Source organism: Garra rufa, chromosome 14 (genome assembly GCF_049309525.1).
Source record: "Garra rufa chromosome 14, GarRuf1.0, whole genome shotgun sequence".
NCBI classification, from domain to species: Eukaryota; Metazoa; Chordata; class Actinopteri; order Cypriniformes; family Cyprinidae; genus Garra; species Garra rufa.
Window position 1 is genome coordinate 33,507,291 of NC_133374.1, and position 25,295 is coordinate 33,532,585.

The 25,295-nt window shown below is 38.8% G+C and overlaps 1 protein-coding gene across 1 annotated transcript in view; it reads right to left on the minus strand.

Moving 5' to 3' along the window:
• Positions 1-25,295, minus strand: part of fndc3a (fibronectin type III domain containing 3A) — a 106,649-nt gene that overhangs the window by 70,998 nt on the left and 10,356 nt on the right. The window contains exons 2-3 of the mRNA XM_073817374.1: positions 17,693-17,855; positions 2,765-2,840 (exon numbers count right to left, since the gene is read on the minus strand). Coding sequence (XP_073673475.1) covers positions 2,765-2,840; positions 17,693-17,815 — 199 coding nt within the window. The 5' untranslated portion in view covers positions 17,816-17,855. The remainder of the gene's footprint in view (positions 1-2,764; positions 2,841-17,692; positions 17,856-25,295) is intronic.

Genomic DNA, 25,295 nt, shown 5'->3' on the forward strand with positions numbered 1-25,295 from the left:
CCCGCATGGAGTTTGCTAAAAAACACCTGAAGGACTCCAAGATGGTGAGAAATAAGATTCTCTGGTCTGATGAGACCAAGATAGAACTTTTTGGCCTTAATTCTAAATGGTATGTGTGGAGAAAACCAGGCACTGCTCATCACCTGTCCAATACAGTCCCAACAGTGAAGCATGGTGGTGGCAGCATCATGCTGTGGGGGTGTTTTTCAGCTGCAGGGACAGGACGACTGGTTGCAATCGAGGGAAAGATGAATGCAGCCAAGTACAGGGATTTCCTGGACGAAAACCTTCTCCAGACTTCTCAGGACCTCAGACTGGGCCGAAGGTTTACCTTCCAACAAGACAATGACCCTAAGCACATAGCTAAAAGAATGAAGAAGTGGCTTCACAACAACTCCGTGACTGTTCTTGAATGGCCCAGCCAGAGCCCTGACTTAAACCAAATTGAGCATCTCTGGAGAGACCTAAAAATGGCTGTCTACCAACGTTTACCATCCAACCTGACAGAACTGGAGAGGATCTACAAGGAGGAATGGCAGAGGATGCCCAAATCCAGGTGTGAAAAACTTGTTGCATCTTTCCCAAAAAGACTCATGGCTGTATTATATCAAAAGGGTGCTTCTACTAAATACTGCGCAAAGGGTCTGAATACTTAGGACCATGTGATATTTCAGTTTTTCTTTTTTAATAAATCTGCAAAAATGTCAACAATTCTGTGTTTTTCTGTCAATATGGGGTGCTGTGTGTACATTAATGAGGAAAAATAATGAACTTAAATGATTTCAGCAAATGACTGCAATGTAACAAAGAGAGAAACATTTAAGAGGGTCTGAATACTTTCCGTACCCACTGTATATACTGTATACATATACAGTGAGGTCAATAAGTATTTTATCACCCTGTGATTTTGTAAGTCCTCTTACTTAGAAATCATGGAGGGGTCTACAATTTTCAGCATAGGTCCATTTCCACTGTGAGAGACAGAATCTAAAAATAAAAATCCGGAAATCACATTGTATGATTTTTTTTTAACTATTTATTTGTGAATTACTGTGTCAAATAAGTATTTGATCACTTGCTTATCAGCCAGATTTCTGACCCTCAAAGACCTGTTATTTTGCTCTTAAATAGTTCAGCTACACTCTGCTCATGATTCTAAATTAGTAGCACCTGTTTGAGGTCGTTAGCTGTCATAAAGACACCTGTGCACCCCACAATCAGCCAAAATCTAAGTAGCAACATGGACAAAACAAAAAGAGCTGTCAAAAGACACAAGAGACAAAATTGTAGACCTTCACAAAGCTGGAAAGGGCTACGGGGCAATTGCCAAGCAGCTTGGTGGAAAAAGAACAACTGTTGGAGCAATTGTCACAAAATGGAAGAGGCTAATGATGACTGTCAATGTCCCTCGGACTGGGGCCCCACGGAAGATCTCTCCTCGTGGGGTATCAATGATGCTAAGAATGGTAAAGAATCAGCCCAGAACTACACGGGAGGAGCTGGTCAATGCCGTGAAGAGAGCTGGGACCATCATTTCCAAGGTTACTATCAGTAATACACCGAGACGTCATGGTTTAAAATCTTGCATCGCACAGAAGGTTCCCCTGCTTAAGTCAGCCCATGTCCAGGCCCGTCTGAAGTTTGCCAGGGACCATCTAGATGATCCAGAGGAGTCATGGGAGAAAGTCCTGTGGTCAGATCAGACCAAAATAGAACTTTTTGGTCTTAACTCCATTCGCCGTGTTTGGAGGAAGAAGAATGATGAGTATCATCCCAATAATACCATACTTACAGTGAAGCATGTTTCTGGAAGCATCATGCTCTGGGGGTGTTTTTCTGCACAGGGGACAGGACGACTTCACTGTATTAAGGAGAGGATGAACGGGGCCATGTATTGTGACATATTGGGCAAAAACCTCCTTCCCTCAGTCAGAGCATTAAAGATGGGTCGTGGCTGGGTGTTCCAACATTACAATGCCCCAAAGCACACAGCCAGGAAAACCAAGGAGTGGCTCCGTAAGAAGCATATCAAGGTTCTGGAGTGGCCTAGCCAGTCTCCAGACCTAAATTCAATAGAAAATATTGGAGGGATGGAGGGAGCCAAAACTCTGTGTTGCTCACCGACAGACCCGAAACCTGACAGATCTAGAGAAGATCTGTATGGAGGAGTGGGCCAAAATCCCTCTTGCAGTGTGTGCAAACCTGGTGAAGAACTACAGGAACCGTTTGACCTCTGTAATTGTTAACAAGGGCTTCTGTACCAAATATTAAAAATTTTTGACTCAAGTGATCAAATACTTATTTGACACAGTAATTCACAAATAAATTGTTAAAAAAAAAAAAATCATACAATGTGATTTCCGGATTTTTATTTTTAGATCTCTCACAGTGGAAATGCACCTATGCTGAAAATTGTAGACCCCTCCATGATTTCTAATTAAGAGAACTTGCAAAATCACAAGCTGATCAAATACTTATTGACCTCACTGTATATATACACTGGGTGTTATTTACGGCCATTAAAAAAGTAAATTGGTCCCCTCAAGTATCTGGGTACAAGGAGACTTTAAATCTCTCTAATCAATTACAAGAATTTACAGGTATTAATCAGCACTTTAACTGCAGTCAATTACGGGGTAAGTCTCAAAGTGGTAATTACAATCATCGGAACTTGTGATTTGGCAAAATGAATCGCCACTTGTTCGTAGACTAATGTAATTATGGTTTAAATTACACCGAACACTAGAGGAATTTAAAATCTTACCTGTGATACACTGAAACTGACCATCATCTCGCTGGATCGTAAAGGCCTCTCCTGGGTTTACCTGCACCAAGATTACCTGACGAAAGCAAGAGAGATGCTGTTAGAGGAAACCAGTCTATTCAGACCACTTCAAAACTCTTAGCTCAACACATTCCCTTATTTCATAAAAATTGCATAAACTGCTTGGATGAAAGATAACACTGCACTGATTAAAGATAAACTTTAGTGATCTGAATAGCCCAACCTGTGAGGGCTCCATGAGAGTAAAAAGACTAAACTGTCCTTATCTTGACCTCGTCTATCATCAGCACAGTGCTCCACGTGGCTCAGTTTTATCCCAGGCTAATATATCTAGTGTAAACGTGGCCATCATTCAACCAGGCAAAAACATGCTTCTATAACCCTCATTTTCTCATGGCTATACATAACTGACAGTTAAAGAGATGAAAACGTACACATCCACTTCTGAGGGCGATAGAATATGGAAATTGTTTACTGCCATGACGAAAAAAGATGGGGAAAAACAGAAATATACACACATACATACATACCAGCCATGGGGTGGTGGCAATGTGCTGCAAATTCAAAGTTTTACTTTTTTATATTGCTTTTTGTTGCTGCTTTCTGTTGCCTACGAGATCCAAGAATCAATAGAAATGTCTTTGTGCCACTCTCAACTCCTCCAGTTTTCTGATCAATGACTGCGGCTCAGGGGAATCACGTGTGAATCTGACACAGCTGAATCGTGAAACAGCACAGCTAATTTCATTCAAAGTTTTGGCAATATCACCCACTCATAAATGGCACAAAGGAAAGTGAACATTCAAATAACACGCACAAAAACAAACTCAGGATTAGGGAGACTTTGGGATGGGCTCTTTAGACTTAAGCAACTGCACTGTAACCTCTATAAATATCCTAACAACATTACAGCAATACACCAGCATACATGCATCTCTAGTCTCTGCACTTTGAGCGTCACTTGTTACCAGCGCTGTCACTTTAATGTTATTGGTAGACTGCACGTCTGGACATATCTTTAGATAATGAGATCACAGATGATATAAATCACCAGTAAAAGATACTGACCTAATTTGATTCCTAATAGGAATTTGTTTTCTTTTTGGAGTGTGTTGTCTACTACTAAATCATTAATGAACAGTCTATCAATCTACAAATTATACTCAAAACCTCATTTCTAAAAGTTGAGTTTGATAATCAGTTTTCTTGTCACTCATATTAAACATTATGCAGGTAAAGCTGTTTTAAAATAAAAGCAGCACTACTAAACTAGTTATTGCATCATATCATTACTAAGACAAAATCAACGTACAAACGCAAGTCACTAAGACTGCCAACCATTTGTTCTCTATGCATCTCTTATTATATCCATATAGATATATATATAGATATATATATATAGATATATATATAGATACAGACAAATTGTACAGAATTGTGAAGTCCCAGTACTCACTTCTCTGTCCTTGCTTGTTCGCACTCAAGATGGGTGACGTGTGAGTTCCACTGACAAATTCTTCGTTCCTTACTCAAACTTTTCTGAAATTTGTTGGACACGCCCATACATAGTCACTAGAGGTCACTTGTGATGCCAGAAGTTGACAGCTCTCAAGAAAAAGGACTTTAGTGTTGCTGGAAGTTGCTACATGTGTGGATGGGACTTTAGCGTGTATAAAACAGCACCCTGGCAAACACATGTTAGTGAGTGCTGCATGGGCAAGTCCCACTCACATTCTTATCAGAAATGTACCAATTTGGTAAATAATCTTTTGATTGTTTTTTATCCCATCACAGCATGTACACCAAGCTCCAAATCTCTGCTCTAAACTGCTTGTTGGTAATATGTCTGCCAAGTAATTAAATGTGAAAATAAGTAAAATCAACTAAATTCAGGAAACATTTGTACAAAAACATACAGTTCAACCATTAAGGTACACTTTTGAGCCTTGAAATAAAATACCACCAAAATCATTCTCTAAATGCCTCTACAATGCCACGAAACAAAGAAGGGCAAAGACTCCACCATTCAACAGACAGGATGCAAATCTTTGACATTAGATTACAAGCATGAATGATGATGAAGTGGAGAGGACAACATCACTGGATGTGACGTCTAAACCCACGTCACTCGCATGGGTCTGAAATGAGATGGAGAGGCAGGTTCATCGCTCATCAGAGTACCACTTGTTCCATGAAATCGCTCTGAGTCAGTCTTCCATTGAGCTTTTGTTAAGGCACTATTGATGACACATCTGTCTCGGAGATGAGCGGGGAGCGCTGATCTATTTCAGTAGAGCAGGGGTCCTGATCTGAAAGCCTCCAGCAGGAAGTCATCTGACTGGCTGATTTTAAAACACATGCCACCTAGTTCAGCTCTCTCTAGTCTTTGGCTAAAGGTCTCAATGTTTGTGCCTTCCTCATGAGAGGATATGGAATGGGGTGAGTCACATCAAAGGTGTGGATGAACCATGATAAATGTCATACTGAGACTGAGAAATGCACTCTTATATCAGTCAACAGGTAGATTAAACAAGGAACGTGAAGAGTTCTAAAAATGTCATAGTGACATTCAAAAACAGTCAAAACCACATTGTTGAAAGCAAAAAGAAAAAATGACAAAAATATTCTTTTCAATAAAAACACAGAAAAACAGGTATTCTGGCATTCAAATCATTAAAGAGTTTGAGCATTTTGTTTCTTCAGCATCAGTTTTAAGCCTTGTAAATGTGTTCTCAAAAGAGTTGAACTCTTTAAAAAAAAGAAGAAAAAAATCCTGGAGCAAACACAGCGCAAATAACACATCATGCCAAGAACAACAGGAACACGTGGCTCTCGCCTCAGCCAAGGGTTAAGAACTGACAGTCCTTCCGGAGGTAAAAACCAACTGAACGAAAGGACCTCAACCCCAGCCACAAACCAACAATGACCAGCTTTCGTACACCTCATTCTCATCTAAAAGCCAACAGCAGCCGTCTTTAGAACAACGGAAAAAAGAGAGTGTTTATCTACACAACAGAGACAAACACAAATGAGATACAGCCTCTCAGCTTAACCTAAAAAATAAGCTCAGCGTGCGTTTCAAAGAAAATCTGGCAGCAAGTGCAATTTATTTACCTCAGACTTGTGGTGGAAGTCACAATTATAGCGTCTAAACTCCCACGGCTTGGGGCTCCAACTGCGGGTCTCCCCTAACACAGCCATCCTCTGTACTTCCGTCTCAGTCTCTGTTCCCATTCATGAGTGCCACTGAGACACACCAGCTATCCCTTGACTGCTGCACACACAAATACACACACACTCATACGAGCGTGTTCTCGCTTGGCCACAAGCGCAGCGGCAAACATTGATGCATGGGCAACAGCACGCCACGATGGGGGTGGCTGAGGGAGGTCTTATTGAATTAGGTTCAAGCAACTACATGCTGTTGCATTCACGTGTGTGTGTGTGTGTGTGTGTGTGTGTGTGTGTGTGTGTGTGCGCGCGAGCTCGCAATTACTCGTTCTGCTCTGCCTTGCTCACTCCTTTGTTCTGCAACACAGCTGGTTATCCTTGTTCCCCGCTCTCTCTGATACAAGTCTCATATTCTGCATTACTGACACATTCTCCAGGTCTCTTTCTGATGCCAGCATGCAGTTTTAGACAAAGCAATGTGTGTTTGTGAACATATGTGAAAAAATACTAAATCTTCACTTACTGTAGCCCGCATCTCCCTCTCATCCAGCCACAGCTGCTTCAACAGGCTGACTGATATTTTAAGGTATCTGGTACCCTCCCTGTGCTCCGGGGGTCTGAGCCACCCTTCTCCGGCTTCACCCGGTGCTCATGAGATTGGAAGGGCTGCGCGGTGTGTTCGACACATGGGGGCCTGTGTGAACTCTTCACCCTCCTATGCAAAGCCCCGGCGAGAGGAAGGAATAGAGGTCTCGCCTAAGTGCGCTAGCTGGAAACCGTTCACAAGATAACAGGAGCGAAGCCCATGTTTGCGCTCTCCCTTTCTCTTTTTTTTAATCTCTCCTCCTGCTCTCTCTGCAGTAGATGGATGACTCTCTCTCCCTCTTCTCTCTCTTTCTGGCTCCAACTCTGCCTCGCCACCACCGCCAGTCTCCACGGCAACCCCTTCAACAAATAAGCCCTGGCGATGTCCGCAGCGCGCCACCAATGAGGAGGACAGCTAATCGCCCGTGTTCTGCTCACAGGGGGAGGAGAGGAACGAAAAGGAGCGAGGGAGGAAGGCCACGGACGAGTGGACGCAATTGCTCTTTCCTTCGAGGGTTTGTAATTCTCACCTCTCCCTCTGTGCCACACTGGCATTGACTCGTGACTGTTCTGTGGCAAGTGTATGTGTGAGAAAGCGAGTGGATATGGATGCCGTCCAGACTTTACAACACACCTTCAGGTAGTGCCAAGTACTGGACTGGCATGGATCCAGCAATTAAAAACGAGGATGGGGTCCTCAAGTTATCCTAGTCTCCTCTGTTCTGCGTTTCGCTTTGGTGACGACAATAGTGAGGGGGCGCAGAGCAACACGCGCTCATTCACCGACAGACACTCACGCACATCCTCCCTCCCCCCTCTAGAAAGAATCCGCCGTTCTTTCTATTCTCCATTCACAGAGCGGCAGTGCTTCTATTAATACCATGATCGATGTACAAGGAGATGAAGTTGAGGTAGCGTAACAGCTTCTTTGGTGTGGAGGAGCACCTCAGCCCTCACCCTCTATTACAGCAGTGTGTTTTGGTTCTCGCTGGAGGAGACAGCATGAATACAGAAGTGTGAAAGGTAGACACATAAATAGGAGTGACATCCCTAGATAATATGAACTTAGGCATTTCCTTTTGAAAAAGATTAAGCTTGTCCTTCATAATCTTTAACACAGGAGGGAGGGTAAGAGAAGACTCAAGTTTCTTTGACATTTCTCAAACTACAAAAAAACAGTGCTTCTTAGACTAGAACTTCCTCTTATGATGGGAATGCCCAAAGGCAGCTTGCAGTCTTTTATACAGCACTGATCCCAAAGATCAGGCCCTATATTTGTTGAGTTCTCAGATACCTTTCCTGTGTTACAGTCAAAACCAGACTAGTCCAACAAGATATTTATTTTTCTTTAAAGATGTTAGAAAGACAACAGCAAAAGGAATGTGCAAAATCACAACTTGTTGATCTGTAGTTGGTTAAAAACTGTGTAAAGCAATATTAAATGTGTTCTGAGTTTGTCACATCACAGAAAAATGTTATGAATCACCCTTCCAAATTTGAATGAAATAAAAGGAATAAAAAAAACCTACCAAGCAAATAAAATAAGGAATCAAAATCTTTAAAAAAATACGGAGTATTCTCTGTTCTCAAATGCTGAGGGCGTGTCCATTGTCAGCGCTGAATCCACACCCACTCTTTTCTAACACACTTTTATCAATTTAACACATCCTTGCTAAATAAAGGTATTAAAAAAATAAATAAATTTACTGACCGCAAACTTTTGTTAGAAAAAAATTCTATTTTAAATAAATGCTGTTCTTTTTAACCTTTTATCCATCAAAGAATCCTGAAAAAAGTATCACAGGTTCCAAAAAAATATTAAGCACAACTGTTACCAGCACTGATAATAAATCAGTATATTAGAATGATTTCTGAAGGATCATGTGACACTGTATACTGGAGTAATGATGCTGAAAATCTTAGCAATAAATTCGAAAAAATGTTATTTGTTCCTAACTGACCAATATTCAACAAATGTATATGCTAAATAACTAAGCTTAAAACTTAATATAGTCCTTACACACACACACACACACACACACACACACACACACACAACTAAAACCTACAGATTTCACATAATGACAGGAACATGGCTCAGTGAAGGTGATCTGAAGTTCAACAGTAATTGTCTTGAAATTGATTATTTGATGATGCTGCTGCTACATTTGCATTGTGAAGTTGTCAAGTCTTGATGCAAAGCTGCTGCCACAGCTCTGTAAAAGCCTATATCCTAATATAATACAATACATTTTTAAATTGTTCATCTTATTTTGTATCTGTACATATTCAAGCAAACTGGAAGGCAATTTCTTTAATATGTTCAGACTATAAATTGGGGCAGTAAAATGTCAGAGATAAGAGATTTAGTATCCAGGTGGTTGAGTGACAATGATTTGCACGAGCAAAGATTAGAGATGGGAACATTGTTTCTCTAATGCGTCATGGCCAGGCTGAACTTGCCGGGTTTAGGCACAAGGCCATCAGGAGGCGGGGAGGGGGAAGCGAGAGTGATTAGCAAACACAGCTACAGTGGTTAGCGCTGGCTTTATTACCCTGGAGATGGGCCAGTGGTGCCTTTGCGTTCACGGCTGTTAGCAACTGACGTCTGTGCTCCTCCGATGAGTCAGGGCTCAGGTTCCTCACTATTTGTTCCTCTTTAATTGTTTACCGTGTGGCAACGTGGCACTGCAGCTGAGCAGACACGAAATAGAAATATGTGATGCTGAAGAGGAGCCTCTGGATGTCGGTGCCATGCAGAAAAGAGCAAGAACAATGAAGACATGAGCTCAAATAGCCTCAGGTAAATGACTTCATGGTGGAGGCACAATCTCAAATTTTCTCTGGTTTAGATGGCACAGAGTATAGCTCAACATGAGGCTGAAACTAATTTCTTTCCCCTGTAATCTCTGTTCTTAGCATTAGCACAACTGTAGCTAATGCCCTACTAACTAAATTGTCACCCAGGCGTCTGGTACTTTGTGTGCATCTGGCTACTATTGAAAAGCAAGATGCCTCTGAGAGCTCTGGCAGAAGAGCCTTACAGTGACACTGTAGGAAGTATCGATTTACACAGCAAAGAGCCTCAAGACATCAATATGACTGATGGTTACTGAGGATGACAGTTCTCTTGACGGTGCCTTTTTTAAGAGTGGGTGATGCTGTTGGTCCAATAAGGCCTTCTGCAATTAGTTGCCATTTCCTCCTCTTTCCTTGACTTGTTCTCCTCCAGCCTGATGTGGTACACAGAGGCTCCCGGCTAAATATTGTCAGTTTGAAATAAAGCTGTCAGTGAGGAATTCGGTGGTAATGAGCTGAAGTCATTGTTCAGTGCATTTGAAAAGAAAAACTGAAAATAAAGGTTCGGATAAAAGTGTCAAAGAATGAATGTAAATGTAATGTAAATGTAAAGCAGGAAAGCTCTCACAAAAGAAGCCCTTTTCTGCAACTGATCTCCGACAGTCATCCTAATGCACAAATCTCTTCTGTAAGGTGTGACTTTAACCTTTGAAAGATTACATAGAATACATTGCCCCCAACTCAAAACCTGCTAGCATCAAAGCTGGACGTCTATCTGCAATTTGTATTTTATGACACACAGTTAGGTGAAGCTGCACTAAAGGTGAATGGGAGAGAAGCAGCATTGTACGGAGTCATTATGTGAAAGCAACCTCACCCTATTGATCAAACTCCTTTTACATGATGGTGCTGACAAAAGTGAGAATTCTGCTCCACAACAGTGAATGGGAGATGGTTACTTGAGATGACTTTGTCAGCTCTACAAAGAATTGTCCATTTTCTCTCCTATTAGGTGATAAGTGAGACACCCACTAGAGAGAGGGAGAGAGAAAGACAGAAACTCATTGCTATGGAAACATTGCTTAGTTCACCAATGAGCACAGGGAGGAGTAACATGTGGGGACAAAGGGAAAGATTAATGTTTGGTTCAGCCATTTTATGGCTTCAGAGGGCACGGCTCGATGAACGGCCGTAACTCAGGCACTGCGTGGTATCATGGCCACTACACATGAATCCACCCCCAGCTCTGGCCTTAGGCCCAGCTGTGCGTCTTCTGTCCACCTCCTCACGGCGTTAAGCGAAACGGTGGGGTGGGGGTTACTCACTTTCATATCACCCAACTGACGTACTCAATATAAAAAAAAAAAGAGCCTCATTATCCACATCATGGTGGGGGTCATTTCTTGTGTGCTAAAAAGCTGTTTAATTACATAGACTAAAATATAAACAAATATAATGGAGTTAATAAAAGCAAACTTTAATACACATTGTGATGCATAGTGAATTTATAACTGGATCAAGAATAAAACTGAAAAAGGCCGATTCGTACAATTAACACTGACTGGGAAATCTCAGTTTAAGAGTTTCCCTTTATTTATTTGTTTATTTACAAAGTAGGGCTGTGCAATTAATCGAAATTTTTGATTTCGGTCTCAAACAATTATGAAAATGCAATAATCGAGATAAAACAATTATTGCTCCCGATTACGCCCCCTTTTCAGTGGTGCACTTTTGCTCCTCCATGAAAGCCCAATTTCACATGCAAATCAATAAAATCATGTAACATAAAATGGGACGTGCTTGATTTATTAATGTTTATTTGATGTCATGTTTTTAAAAGCACGAAAGAGAATTTGTGCTGTTCTGTATATGCGTTCAGAGACGGAACAAAACACGGACAAGTAAAGTGAACGTTTAGCTTAAGATGCGTACCTGAATGGTCAAATACATGCAAATATATGTCAAAATTAAGCAAACAACAAAAGACAAAGACAAAATCCCTCACTGCTCTTGACTGAGGGACTTTTGTAGTTTTTATAAGAACGAAAGCATGTTTAATTCTTACAGTGAAGACTATGCTGTTTTATTTTACATTCAATTAAAAATCATTTGTATCTTTTTTATTGTATTGCTTAATCTTTAAATTAATCAATGATATAAAGTTCCGGACCTACTCATAATCGTGATTACAATATTGACCAAAATAATTGTGATTATGATTTTTGCCATAATCGATATGAATGTACAAATAAACAAAAAAAAAATCTGAGAGCAAATGACATATAATCAAGATGCAAATGTATTGGAACAGCCCTAATTGCATTTACTAATTATTTTGTCAGCTTTATGCAAAAGAAGCTTTTGCTTTGCCTTCCTGGTTGTTTTCCTCTGCGGCAAGTATAATCTTAACAAGACAGAGTGCACGAGATCTAAAGGAAAGTGAATCAAAAACATATCAGTGCTTTCTGGTCGATTTAGAGCCATTTATACGAGGGGCTTTTCGGCACAACTAACATCACTCTGTTCTTATCCAGCAAAGACTTCCTGCAGAGTGGCCCATTCTACCATGCTAAGAGTCTTTGCTCTTAAGGTAAGCCTGACTGCTGCTTAAAAAAAGCCTTGTGCACATAAAACCAAAGTGTTTGAAGACTACATAAAAACCTGAAACGACCCAAGGCAGAGGGAGGAAAAGGCAAATAAATGAAAGCGTAAAAAAGGCCAGACGACCAGTGCTTACAGACGGCTGCTGGGAGGAGGGAGGAAGTAGGGTTTCACCAAATCTTTACAATGAAGAGAACAGCTGGGGCACCTGGGCTATTAGTAAGTATTGATAAACAACAGCCTGATTCATCTTGTCCTGGTTCTAGCACAGAAAAACAAGCAGGCAGGACGGCAGGGAGTAGAGAAGAGAGGAGAGACATAGGTGGCGTAGTCTGAGTGGCGAGGCAGGAGGGAGAAATGAATAGAAACTGTGAATCATTGTGCACGTACTCCACTTTGCTTTCATGAAAGAGCAGCAACGGTGTTGCCAGGATGCCACACTGATATTTAGCTTCCCTCGTTTCAACTGCGATGTCAAATGTACAAGTGCTAAGCGGCACACAGGAAGAGGGAGGAGGGAACCCGGTTGCTGAGTGAGAGTCCAGTGGGAAAGGTCAGGTCAGAGGCATAAGTTGTCATGGCACATTGTCACTACTGTTTTCGCCAGTATGTGTCACTCTGCCTGGATTACAGGGACTCAGGACTCCTTCAGGTCTGCAGAAAACTCCTGCCGTCAGTTTCGTATTCTTACGTTTACCCAGTCTCTCTTACACAAGCACATTTCCTCTGACACACAGACCAGCTAACACCAGGAGTCACTTAAGTTAGCTTTACCCTGAGCTCTCTCCGTTGCAAACATCAAACGCACACCTAGAGAGGCGCCACGGTCGTGATTAGTTGTAGGCGTAAAAGGCCACATATGAAAAGAAATGCCAAGGGCACAAACAAACATGGAGACGGGCACATGCTTGTGTGGTAATTAACACTGAGTTAGTCCTGGCTTTTCGCACCAGTAAAGATTCATTTGTATTCTTACACGGCTGTGGAGGTGTGACATGAAACCCATCATGCTATCTCTTGCATATCTGAATCTTGACAGACAACATTTACCTGTTCCCTAATGGAAGAAAGCGTCTGCATCCTAATCTTGCTTTCCACTGTCTAGACACCAAGAAGGATATGCTTTAAAACAAGCAAAAGGCATCATACAGATTCCATGCTCTACGGAAGCCATTTCTACAAATGAGTTTGCTTGGCAATGCACTTCCACAACCTGTGGCTTTATGAATGAAGTGAGCAGGAGGTGATAAAAATGAATGGGGATGAAAAGGGTCATAGGAATGGAAGATTAGAGCAGGGGATGGTGCGTATGCATTTTCTGCCTCTTTAAGTGCTCAGTGGACCATAAGGATGATTGGGAAGGGCTTGTCAGGTGATCGCTGCAGGGAGCTGAGAAGTCAACAGCACGCTAATAACAACACAGCCTTACCAAGCCTAGATAGACTTCCTCTACACATAGTGGGTGAGTAAAATGTCCTCAACTTTCAATAATCTTCAGACTTGACTGTTTATATCTATGAGTCTGAAACAGTGGTTAACACTTATCTAAGTGCACTATAATTTGCCAAGCCACAAGTGTACATAAGAGTGCAATTACTCATTGCAATTTATGGTAATTACTAGGGCTGCCCCCTAATAGTCGACTAACCTTTAGTCGATGAGAACAGGCTTGGTCGAACAAAATTTTATTAGACGCAGGGGGAAAAAAATCCAAAGGAAGTGGCGAAGTCACAAAGTCAGTGACGGACAGATGGTTAACGGCTGGTCTATGTAGTACATCAAACAGGACATCCAAATGCTCAACTATCTTTCATCAAACTTAAATATGGCTTTTCATCTGAAAGCTCTATGTAGTAGCAACTTTACATGGCCACTCAAATCTAATGTCAACCTAGAAAAAGGTGCGCTACTGAAGTGCTCAACAGTAGTGCACTCACTGCACTAAAGATGTCACTTGCTCTTAGGACACTTTCACACTAGCACGTTTGGTGCACACCCGGGTTCGTTTGACGTCAGTGGTCGGTACGTTTTGCTAGTGTGAAAGCTGTCATGCAAACGCGGGTGTGCACCGGGGTACCGAACCAGAGAATACCTGAACGAGGTGCATTTGAACTGTGGCGTGGTTCACATGAATATGAAAGCAGCATGGACTCAAGTGCGCACTTGTTCAGGAAGTAAAGTAACTTGCACATGCGTTTTAGACAATTACAACGTATTTACTTCAAATAAACACATAATAATAGTGTTCATGATTTTCCTTAGAATTCGAGCAGGAGTGAGCCTGCAGTGTATTTGTGCATGGGGGGCACTCAGAATAACAAACGAAACATTGTGCTTTTGTAAAATAATGAAAACAAACAGGATGCGCTTTCTGACGTCTCAGTCTCTGTGAACTTGAGTGCGAAACTTTGAAAATATATCTATTGATATATCTATTGAGCAGAGGTCTTCAATCCGGTTCCTGGGGACCCACTATCCTGAAGAGTTTAACTACAACCCTAATGACACACACCTGAAGTGGCCAATAAAGCTCCTCAAGACTGCTTTAAAATTGCAGGCAGGTGTGCTGAAGCACGTTGGAAATAAACTTTCCAGGAGAGTGGGTCCCCAGGAGCAGGGTGAAAAAAGTAGAAAAGGTCTACTTTAAATGAGCCAATTCAAATAGAAAACAAATATTCTCAGATTATGTAATCTGTATAAATCACACATACAGACACATCGCTACTGCGGAGATGATGAGTCAGTGTCGCCAACTTAATCTCTTAAGCCGAAAACAAAGAAAGCACTAAGTTATCAATAAATTATTATTATGTCGTTTTTAAAAAACGTTTTTTTGCGTGCAATTGAGCACTTATTAGGCTATGTGGGCAATTAAAGACTCGTTATTATGATTTATGTGTTTTATTAATAAGCATGCAACTAATAGTCGACTAAAACTAATTAAAATTAATGACTAATAGTCGATCAGAAAAATATTTAGTCGAGGACAGCCCTAGTAATTACCAATAAAAAGTACTGAAAAAAAAAAAAGAACACACACCAAAAACATTAATCATTTAAACAAGGTGAAACTGCATCTGTTTCTTGGGAACGGCAGTCAAGGTCACTTAAGAGAAATCAGCCTGACATCCATGAAAGTGACAGCGATGGCACCCATCCTCATCACGCCAATTGACTTTCACGATGACAGCTTAAAGAGGCAGCGACGGATGGACAGATTCTCTCCATAACCTTTACTTCCACTGTAACACGTCTCAGTGCTGGGTCAGGGTCAGGGACGTAAGGACTGGACAGAGCCACAAAACACTTTGGGAGTTACGCCATTACGTCATCTATGATGACGGTATAGTAACACTTTAAGCATATTAATATCACAGGAAGAGTTGCAGTGCAGCAACCAAAATAAATAGATAAATAAAAATGTCAAACTTTTTTTTTTTATTAAAATAAGCACCATCATGAATGGCACAATGATCTTGCATGCACTGTTTAATTCCCCCTCTTTTTATGCACCATCCTTGTGTGACATACTCTGTTCTGATCAGAATATTAACAGCTGACCTAGATTACATTTTCCATTTCATCTTAAAACCAGCAGATATTATTTATTATTTAAGGTTTCATAAGGAGCTTGTAAATTAACAGTGTTCAAAACACATAGCACACGCAGCTAAATTTAGACTACATTCAGACTACATTCAATTTTACTTAAAGCTCCAGTCTGTACATTTTTGCCTCTTTGTCACTATGTCTGTTTGAAACCTGCAATTACAGTTATTTGCGGAATTATCTTCATTACATGGGTAGTGCATCGGCACGGCTCCAGTGCGGATGAATCTAATGATTTGAGGTCTATGTGTGGCTGTCAGTCACTGCACCGATACTGTACTTCGGAAGCACAGATTCTAGTTTACGTCTTGGAATATAAAACCCAAATAGGAATTTTCACCGGATATTGTCATCTGGACAAGTAGCCCAAGTAACATGTCTGCCACTTTTGTTCTGACCAACTGAGGAAAAAGCATTACAATAAATTACGCTACCAATGGTGATTAAATCTAACGATCGCTTAGCTCGTATCACATCAAACCATGCAAATTATTAATATTATACTTTGTTTTCATATTGTTAAATGTTTACAACATCAGCATTGCATGACTACACGTATGTAGTATGTATTAGTGTGCAGACTTCAATTTCTGTAACGTTACAGTCTAATCTCTAATTGTCATACCATTTGAATTTCATTTAAGGAAATCGTTCTTTCACCCAAAAAGCAAATTTATGTTCCTTGGAATTGATTCTCTTTAAAATACAAATTTTGTGTAATCCCATGGAAGTTATCCGTAATCAGATGCACATTTAAAACTGCAATATAATTTAATTTCAGTCACATGGGTTTCATAAACACATAATCCTTTCTGGATTACAATCCGCCATCAAAATTATAAATGTAATTATTCCAGCTGTTGTGAGAAAAGACTATAAACGATCCACCACATACTGAATCCTCACATGTGATATAGCAATATAGCCAACTAGCCGGGACACCATCTTTGTGTTTACAGGCGTGACGTAATGACGTGGAGGCATGCTCAAATTTCCTGCAAATTCCTACCAGTACCACTCAAGCTTACCGTTGTGAATCGGGTATGGTAAGGAGATAGTTTTGAACACTGGCTGATTATGTTCTTGCTCAAAAAATTTTTTCAGATCATTTGTAACCCAATAAATTTAGGGACTCCAGCTTCGAAATTAAAATACTTTAATTGTACATTTTAAGCATTTAATTACTAACTTTTCATCAACTTATGAATGCTCTGCAGTTCCCTGTCTATTTGGAAATCCCTGCTGTTACAGTTTAGTGTATTTATTATTTTACCATTTTGTTAGTAGTAGTAGTAGTAATAGTAGTAATAACATATTTATAATTATATGAATTTTTCATAAAACCTAAATATTGTATATTTAAATATTTTATTTCAAATATATTTCTTTTCTTTTTATTTTGTTGGCTGTTGGTTACATTATTTATTAGTTGATCATTTTAAGAGATAATGAGAGGAACACAAGCAATATTAAGTAACAGTGCTCAACAGTAGAAGCTAGGGACAGAAGACTTAAATATAGTTGTTTAATAAATCTGTTTGAATTATACCCCACCTTGCAATCTGCTTTATTATTATTTTACTCCCAGTCCCAACTGATACAGACTAAAATGCTGTGGCCACCAAAAATAAACTTTCCATATTTGTCATGCCTCTCACAGGTCTTTCTAAATTGCTGAATCTGTTTTTGCCGACGCTGCTCTATGCTCTATTTATTTTGGATTAAATGTATTTGGATAATTACTTTGTTTCTTGACTCTTAAAGCTGAAGCTACCACAAAAATAATTCTGTGTTCTTAAAAGTGGCTCATGTATTTTTGTCCATCAAAGTGTGATCAAGTCAACAATCAAGTCAAAGCTGCAAAGTTATTTTATAATATATTGATACTGACATACATCAGCATTAACTATATTGTCCACTCTTTCTTATATATTATGATTATTATCAACAGACAGACCTGGCTCAGCTTGCTCCCCTGGGTTCAAGAGAACCAACAACAAGTGAGTAATGCCATGAGACATTATTTCAAAAGAACTTTAGCAGAATGCTGGGTACAAAATAGCTTTTTCTGCAGAACACAGCTTAAGGACTTGACAGAGAACAAAGAAGTGAGCATGAAGAAGCGATGCTGATTTATCCTACCTGTTGTGGTCCATCTCCATTGACAATGTTGGGTGGGTGCGGCGGGGGAGGCGGGGAGGTGAGCATTGGGATGTCTGGGCTGAGCAACTGGCCGGAATCCAGTGGGGAGGTGTGGTCAGCCATGACTCCCTCATCCACACTACAGGAGAGGCACTGCTTGCTCCTGAAACCACAAAGGATTCAATCAATAACCTAATTCCACCATTAACATCCACTCGTTCACAATTGCAACAATGACTGCATGCTTGTATGTATATTTCAAATATTACAATGCTGAAATTTAATTCCTTACAATTTAAGTATAAGATTTAACTACATATTCACAAAGTATTACAATTTATGTAAAGCTACACTAATACAGAACACATTTGTTTACAAACTCTATTCTTTTGATTGATGACACATTGGTCTGATTTCAGCACCTCACCTCTAAACCTCAGCACCTATTTTTTTCTTGCACCATTTATGCTATATGATACTTTAGGTTTGATAATTTACCCTTTGACATCCAAGATGTTTTTCAGTCGCAAAGAAATTGTGTTTAAGGCAAACTTTTTAGGATTTTTCTCCATATAGTGGATTTCTATGGTGCCAGCGAGTTTGAACTTCCAAGATACAGTTTAAACGCAAGGGCTCTACACGATTCCAGCCGAGGAAGAAGGGTTTTATCTAGCGAAAAGTTTGGTTATTTTCAACAAAAAAAGGACAATTTATATACTTTTTATGTCGAAAAACTCTCATCTCATTTTCTCCTTTAGAAGTTCAAACTCGCGGGCACCATAGAAGTCCACTATATGGAGAACATTCCTGAAATCTTTCCTCAAAAAAAATTTTTTGTTCTGAAAGTGAACTTCTCCTTTAAGAGATCAAACATACAATTTGCACATGCTGACTAAAAAAACTGACGATTGTACATTGCATTGATTTCTCAAGTCTTTTACGCTCACCCAGGCTGCATTTATTTGATCAAAAAGATACACTGTGAAATAATATAGTAATTAAAAAATTTATTTAATTTTAATATATTTTAAAAGTAATTTATTTCTATGCAGGCAAAGCTAATGTTTAAGTAGACATTACTTTAGTGTCACATTATTCTTCAGAAATCATCTTAATATACTGATTATGTTGTCAAAAACAGTTGTGCTGCTTAATATCTTTTGAAGGAACCATGATACATGTTTTTATGGATACTTTGATGAATAAAATGTTCAAACAAATAGCATTTATTTCAAATACACTTTTTGGTAACAATATCTTTACTCTCTCTTTTTATCACTATCAAGTTTTAACAATCCTAAAGTGTTGGTAAAGTAATTCTAAATGGAGTTTTGGTTCCTTGCCACTATCTCCACTGACTGACTTAGTTGGGGGGACTTCTAGCAATTAATTATTAATTAGAATTAATTAGAATTTCTAGCAATATTGTCGACTTGATTGCACACATACTATTTGAACTGAAATGAGCTGGACGATGACATCACTAAATCAATAATGAACTGACTTTAATAAAAAAATTGAGCGTTTACTATTGTCCTCTTACATTGTCAACACACTATTTTCTGTTTAATACTTCACAGCTGCTTTGACACAATCTGTATTATAAAAAGCACTATATAAATAAAGGTCAAAAAACTAAATCTTACTGACCTTAAACATTTGAACAGTTTCCTATAAATAACTCTATAAAAAAGTAGAATAAAAAAGTGCTATATAAAGTTTATTGTGGAGAGCCATTTAAATTATGTTTCCAAACATGAGCCTCTCATTAGCATGAGACAATAATTTTTTCCTTTGCTCATGAGGTCATTTTTAACCTTACACCCACAGTGGACATCCTTAAGGCTTGACTTTTAATTTCACTGATGAGTTTACACATTCATAACTTTACGGGGGAGGAACAATAAAAATACAAAGTGTTTCCATTGACTAATTTGTGCCCTCGTACTTAGCTTTAATAGTCAGGCAGTTAAAAAAAAAACATTGTGTTCTCAGGGTCAGCCATGGTTTTGAGCATAGAGTGGGACGTCAAACGCAAGAGGCCAGAGATGCTTTTTGCCACTTCTTTCTTATTTTAGAATTGTGCGTAAGAGAAAATATATTTTAAGCTCCTTTCATTGTATTCAAGCACTGTTTGACCTGTCTGGGTGCCACGCAGCAGAGGAATGAAAATGCGCCATTTGTTCCCTGCCACGTCCACAGGCACGCATTCAAATGAACTAATCAACTCATAGTATGGAGTACGGCCCGGTGTGAGCACGCTCTCTCTCTCTCCCATGTATCAAGCTCGCAATGAGTCACAAGCAGAAGGTAATAAGGAGGAAATGACATGTGTCCTTGAAGCTCATTAGTATCTAGCGCATGCGTTCTCGCCAGCCGCAGCGATCAGCCTAATCCGTTAGCTAGTCGCCTACTTAAACCCGCACACAAAGTCAGGTTATGGGGGTGATGCTCAATAAGACGAATCCTGCTAAGACCTAAAGTGCTTTTCAGCAGACACAGGCTTTAGAAATATGGGCAAATGCAGCACCTCTGTTTATCGGCTGGGTATTAACGGCGTTACAGGTTAAATTCAGCCGGACCTCGTGCACATGTTCCTTCCAAGTCATCACTAAAATGTGGTATTGAAGCCACCTCACAACCTTTTTGACCTCAAAACAGTTGTTGTTGTTTTTTCTTCCTTCTAATCAGACTTCCAGTTTATGCCTGGCATATGTTAAAACACCCAGAAAATCCCATAAACTTTAACTGAAGGTGGAAGCAGTGCCATATCTAGGGTCAAGAATCATAGAAACTTGGCATAGTGCTCTACAACTTAAGCTTGTAAACAGCCACCCAAGAGACCTCAGTAACAAATGTACTAACAACCACCTTAACAACTGCACAGCAACTCTAGTGAACAACATCAGCACTCAAGTATAGTGGTGGACTATTATTTATTTTTTTACACAAGCAATCATTATTGAAACTTTCTTCAAAAAGGTATAAATGTGTAACAAGAGTTAGGGATTTTGAAAAGGACACTTATTTTAATTCAGATTATTTCATTAACAAAAAATGCCATGACTAGGCACGATCAAGTGACAGTGGAAATGCGACTGGCCCTGGCATGCACTAGCACGCCCACTTTTGGCCCGACAGTGGAAACGCGGCTAATGTTACGGCCACATAGCCTTAAATGTTTGTGTGTAATTATATTGAATCACAATATTTCTTTCTAAATTCACTGTTCTGTAATATATAATCAACGCTTTTCTCATTTAACACAATAATTACTTCAAATTATATTTTGAAGTTATAGGATTACTCCACTTACAAAATTAAAATTTCCTAACAATTTACTCACCCCCCATGTCAACCAAGATGGTCATACGTCTTTCTTTCTTCAGTTGCAAAGAAATTATGTTTTTTGAGAAATACATTCCAGGATCTTTCTCCATACAGTGGACTTCAATGGTGCTCAAAATCGCCCTACATCGCTGCAGAAGTACCGACCCAGTGTTTACAAAGTGAATGTGTAAGGAGGGTCAAACACCCTTTACAAAAAAAGGTTAAACAGCGATGTAGGGCGATTTTGAAGTTGGAGACAATTAGATGGGAGTTTTTCGACATACTCTTATTGCCTTGACGCGGAGTGCACAGAGTATAAATATATATTTTTTAAGAAAATGGCCAATCATTTCACTAGATAAGACCCTTATTCCTCAGCTGGGATTGTTTAGATCTCTTTAAAACTGCACTGAAACCATTTTTAACCTTCAATCTGTTAAGCACCATTGAAGTCAACTATATGGAGAACAATCCTGAATGTTTTCCTCAAAAAAACTTAATTTCTTTGCGACTGAAGAAAGAAAGACATGAATATCTTGTATGACATGAGGGTGAGTAAATTATCAGGACATTTTTATTCTGAAAGTGGAGTAATTCTTTAATTTCTTATCCCAAATTAAAACGTCAGGTAATTAAATAGATAAAAAAAGAATTACTTAACAGCCCTTATTTATACATTTTACTTTTAGCTATTCTTTAGGTACTGAACTTAGTATAAACAATTTATTTGAAGCCCCACTGATTTAACAGTCAGGTAATTCCAGTGCATAACTGTTGAGTAACAAAGAAAACGAAAAACAACGCACTATGTTTCTTTTCAGTTGTAAACCTGCTATTTTGTAACTGCAACACTATAATATGAGGGAGGCCACAGCGGGTGGCCAAAAAAAAAAAAAAGACAGCAAAAAGGTAGAAGTCAGCGCTCACTCTCTCCGAGAGCTACAGTTGAGTGCTTTCTGTGGTCTAATTCCTCCTCTCAGCAAGGGAGCGGATGACGCCAACAGTGGAGCGTGGCCTAAGGGTGCAAATCTGTTCTCGGAGGGGCAAAAGGTCAGACACTGGAGGTGACGGCTTCCTATTAAGAGGTGTAACGAGAAGATGGGGAAGGGATGGGGGGTTGTTGAATGACGGCCTCTTACATTCACTGGAACTGTAATTGTTTCAAGTGATTACATGGCGAACACTCCAACCAATCTAAGAGCACAAGAGAGAGCTCTTACTGCGATTTGGTAGTACCTGAAAATGACGAATGATGGCGGATTATGTGGGAGGTGGGGATGACTTCAGAGATTAGACTACAGCACTTATTTGATTCAGTCACTATTACATACAAAAAACTATTTCTGTGCATAGCACTGTTTGTCATTGATGCCTTAAGAGGAAACAGCAGGAAATTTCTAGGGGAAATTAACAATGGCAAATCAGATTTTTGCACTTTCTAAAGAAAATTTAAGCGTCGCTTATCTGCAAAACTTTCCACTTTGATGCTAGGGTGTTGTAGGTAGTTGCCTAAATGTTGCCATGTGCACTCCAAAAAAATATTTAGGCCTAAATGTAATATGTATTTGAACTCTGCATATACTGTAAAATTTGTATCCATTTGGAAGGCACAGTTTTAACATAAACTAATAAACTTAATGGGAAGCATATTTGTCAAATTATTTCTGCACTCAAAAAATGGCTCAAAAAACTAATATACACATATTTGATTTTATTTAAATAATATTTTCAAATTCGAATTGCATAGAATCATTTATATTCTGCTAAATATTTATGAACATGGTTAAAATATCAAAAGCAGTAGAAGAAGTGATATCCACTAAGTCAAAATATATGCAATTGAAACATATTGGATATTAGGGTTGGGCGATGTCGACCAATTTGGCATCGTACGATGTCTAACGTGAAACATCGCGATGGACGATGGCATAACGAATTAATTAATTGTAGCCTACCGTTTCCACCACTGCTTAATTTGAGCCGGATTTTTAAAGATCCAGCATTAACAAGTGCATTAGATCGTGACAGTGCGTGCGTGCATACAAGACAGAGCAAGCGCGGGTTTATGTAGATGTATCTGGAGAATGTGTGTTGGTCCTTAACATTCGATGTTTCGATCAGTCAGCTTTAAGTTCAAAATTGCTCTCATTGATTGCTTACTGCTTAACCCACTCTCTCCAAACGCATTTAATGAGCAGCGGAATGTTTAGAGAGAAAGCGTAATATCAGAAATAATACCAAATCAAGCGAAATATTATTATGTATTAACATTATAAACACTGTAAACATAGCTATAAGTTAGTTACCCTGACTCCAAAACGAATCATTTAAATGTAACGGTATTCTGAACAGAACAGGAATGAAACAAAATATATAAAGTTAAGAAACCAAAACAAAACGAAACTAAAAAATAGCAGGCGTTGGGCTCGCACCTCTGTAATTTGGCACAAATCCAAGTGTTTCCATATTCCCAATGTATTTGAATGATAAACTGTTACTTATAATGTATGGGCTTTGTATTGTACATTTGTATTTCGATGGAAAAAAATTATCTTGTTTTTTTTGTTCCAAGCTCGGTTCGTTATGGTAAAACCATGAAAAAGGCATATTTGGTGTAGTTTATTTAATCTAATTTAATTAAAATTATTTTGAATTTTTTTCTGCTGTTTTTGTATGCCTCATTTATTAATGTAAACAAACTAGTTCATGTAATTCGTTTGGAGTTCACTGTAATTTGTATTGTGATCGCTAACAACTTCCTTGTTATTATTTCCTCATAATAATAATAATAATAATAAACTAAGTAAAGATGCGGAAATTGAAATCATGCATTTCATCTGGCTATAGTGTGATTCAGTGTGTCTCTTTCGCGAGCGGGTTGCTGCTGCGGCGGGGGCGGGGCAGGGGCGGGGCGGAGGATCGCGATACCGGCTCAGCATCGTGATGTCTATCGGCCATCGGCGATGGACGATGGCGTCGTCTATCGACCCAACCCTATTGGATATATTTATTTCGTTTTTTTTCACCTTGAAATATCAGTTTAAAAATCATTTTGATGGTAGGCTGACTTCTAATAAAATAAACTGCTTCTGAATGCCTTATTTTAAAACTGTGTCCAAATAGATGGAAATTTTATATAGACTTAAAACATAGAAATTAAGCCCAAATATTTTTTGAGTTCCGAGTGAAAATCCTAAATCTAATGGCACACCTCAACAACACTACTATAGATCAATGCTCATCTTAGCAAACACTACTAATAATTTACGAATCAATATTCATTCATTTAAAGAGTTTAATTCAAATATCAAGTCTAGCAAGTAAAAAATGAGATTACGTGAGGCTCAGAAGGGAAAATCCAATTTAGTGTGTGAGAGAGAGCAAGGAACTTCCAGTTTCTGTGGCCTTTCTGATTCTGCTTCTTTATGTTTCATAGTAAGGAATAAAAATACCTGCTAAGTATGCCATCATCAGAAATCTTTCTGACTAAATGCAGCCAAAAAAAAGACTGTGAGAAAGAATATAATCTTCAGAGACCAAAGGATACGCCATGCAATACATTAACACTGTTTGACTTCAGCCAATTGAAACTTATCAACCTTAACCTTGTTCATCTATCAAGTTTTTGGTGAAACCTTGAAACAGGTTTTTATATAAAACTGAACTGTTTTCACTCAGGAAATTACAATGACTGGCAGATGCCAAAATATCTGGGAAAAAATTGTTTCTTGTTTTATTAGTGAATGAGTATTTGTCTTGAATAATTAATTAAACCAGAGGCAGTCTATTTAATGTAGAAACACTTCAAATACTTACCACTGTATTTTTCATTATATATTGTTTTCTATAGATACACTATTGCTCAAGAATGTTGCATTTATTTGATGAACAATACAGCAAATTTAAAATAATATTTTTCAGCAGCTATTATTCCATTCTTAGATGTCACATGACCCTTCAGAAAGTATTCTAGTATGCTATAACAATAATAGTAGTATTTGGTACTCTTCATGAAACAAGTTATGCTGCAAATTTTTCTTAAAACATAATACATTTTATTATTCTTTTTTTAGGATTCAATTAATTTGATTAATAGAACATTCAAAAGAACTGCATGTCAAAACATTTGTCCTTTTAAACAATTGTATATAGGACTGTCACTAACAATTATTTTGGTAAGCGAGTAATCTGATCATTGTAATTATATTTTTTGTAATAATAAAATTGACTTAAGTTAACAATAGCCTTTAAAATGATTTAAAATACATATAAT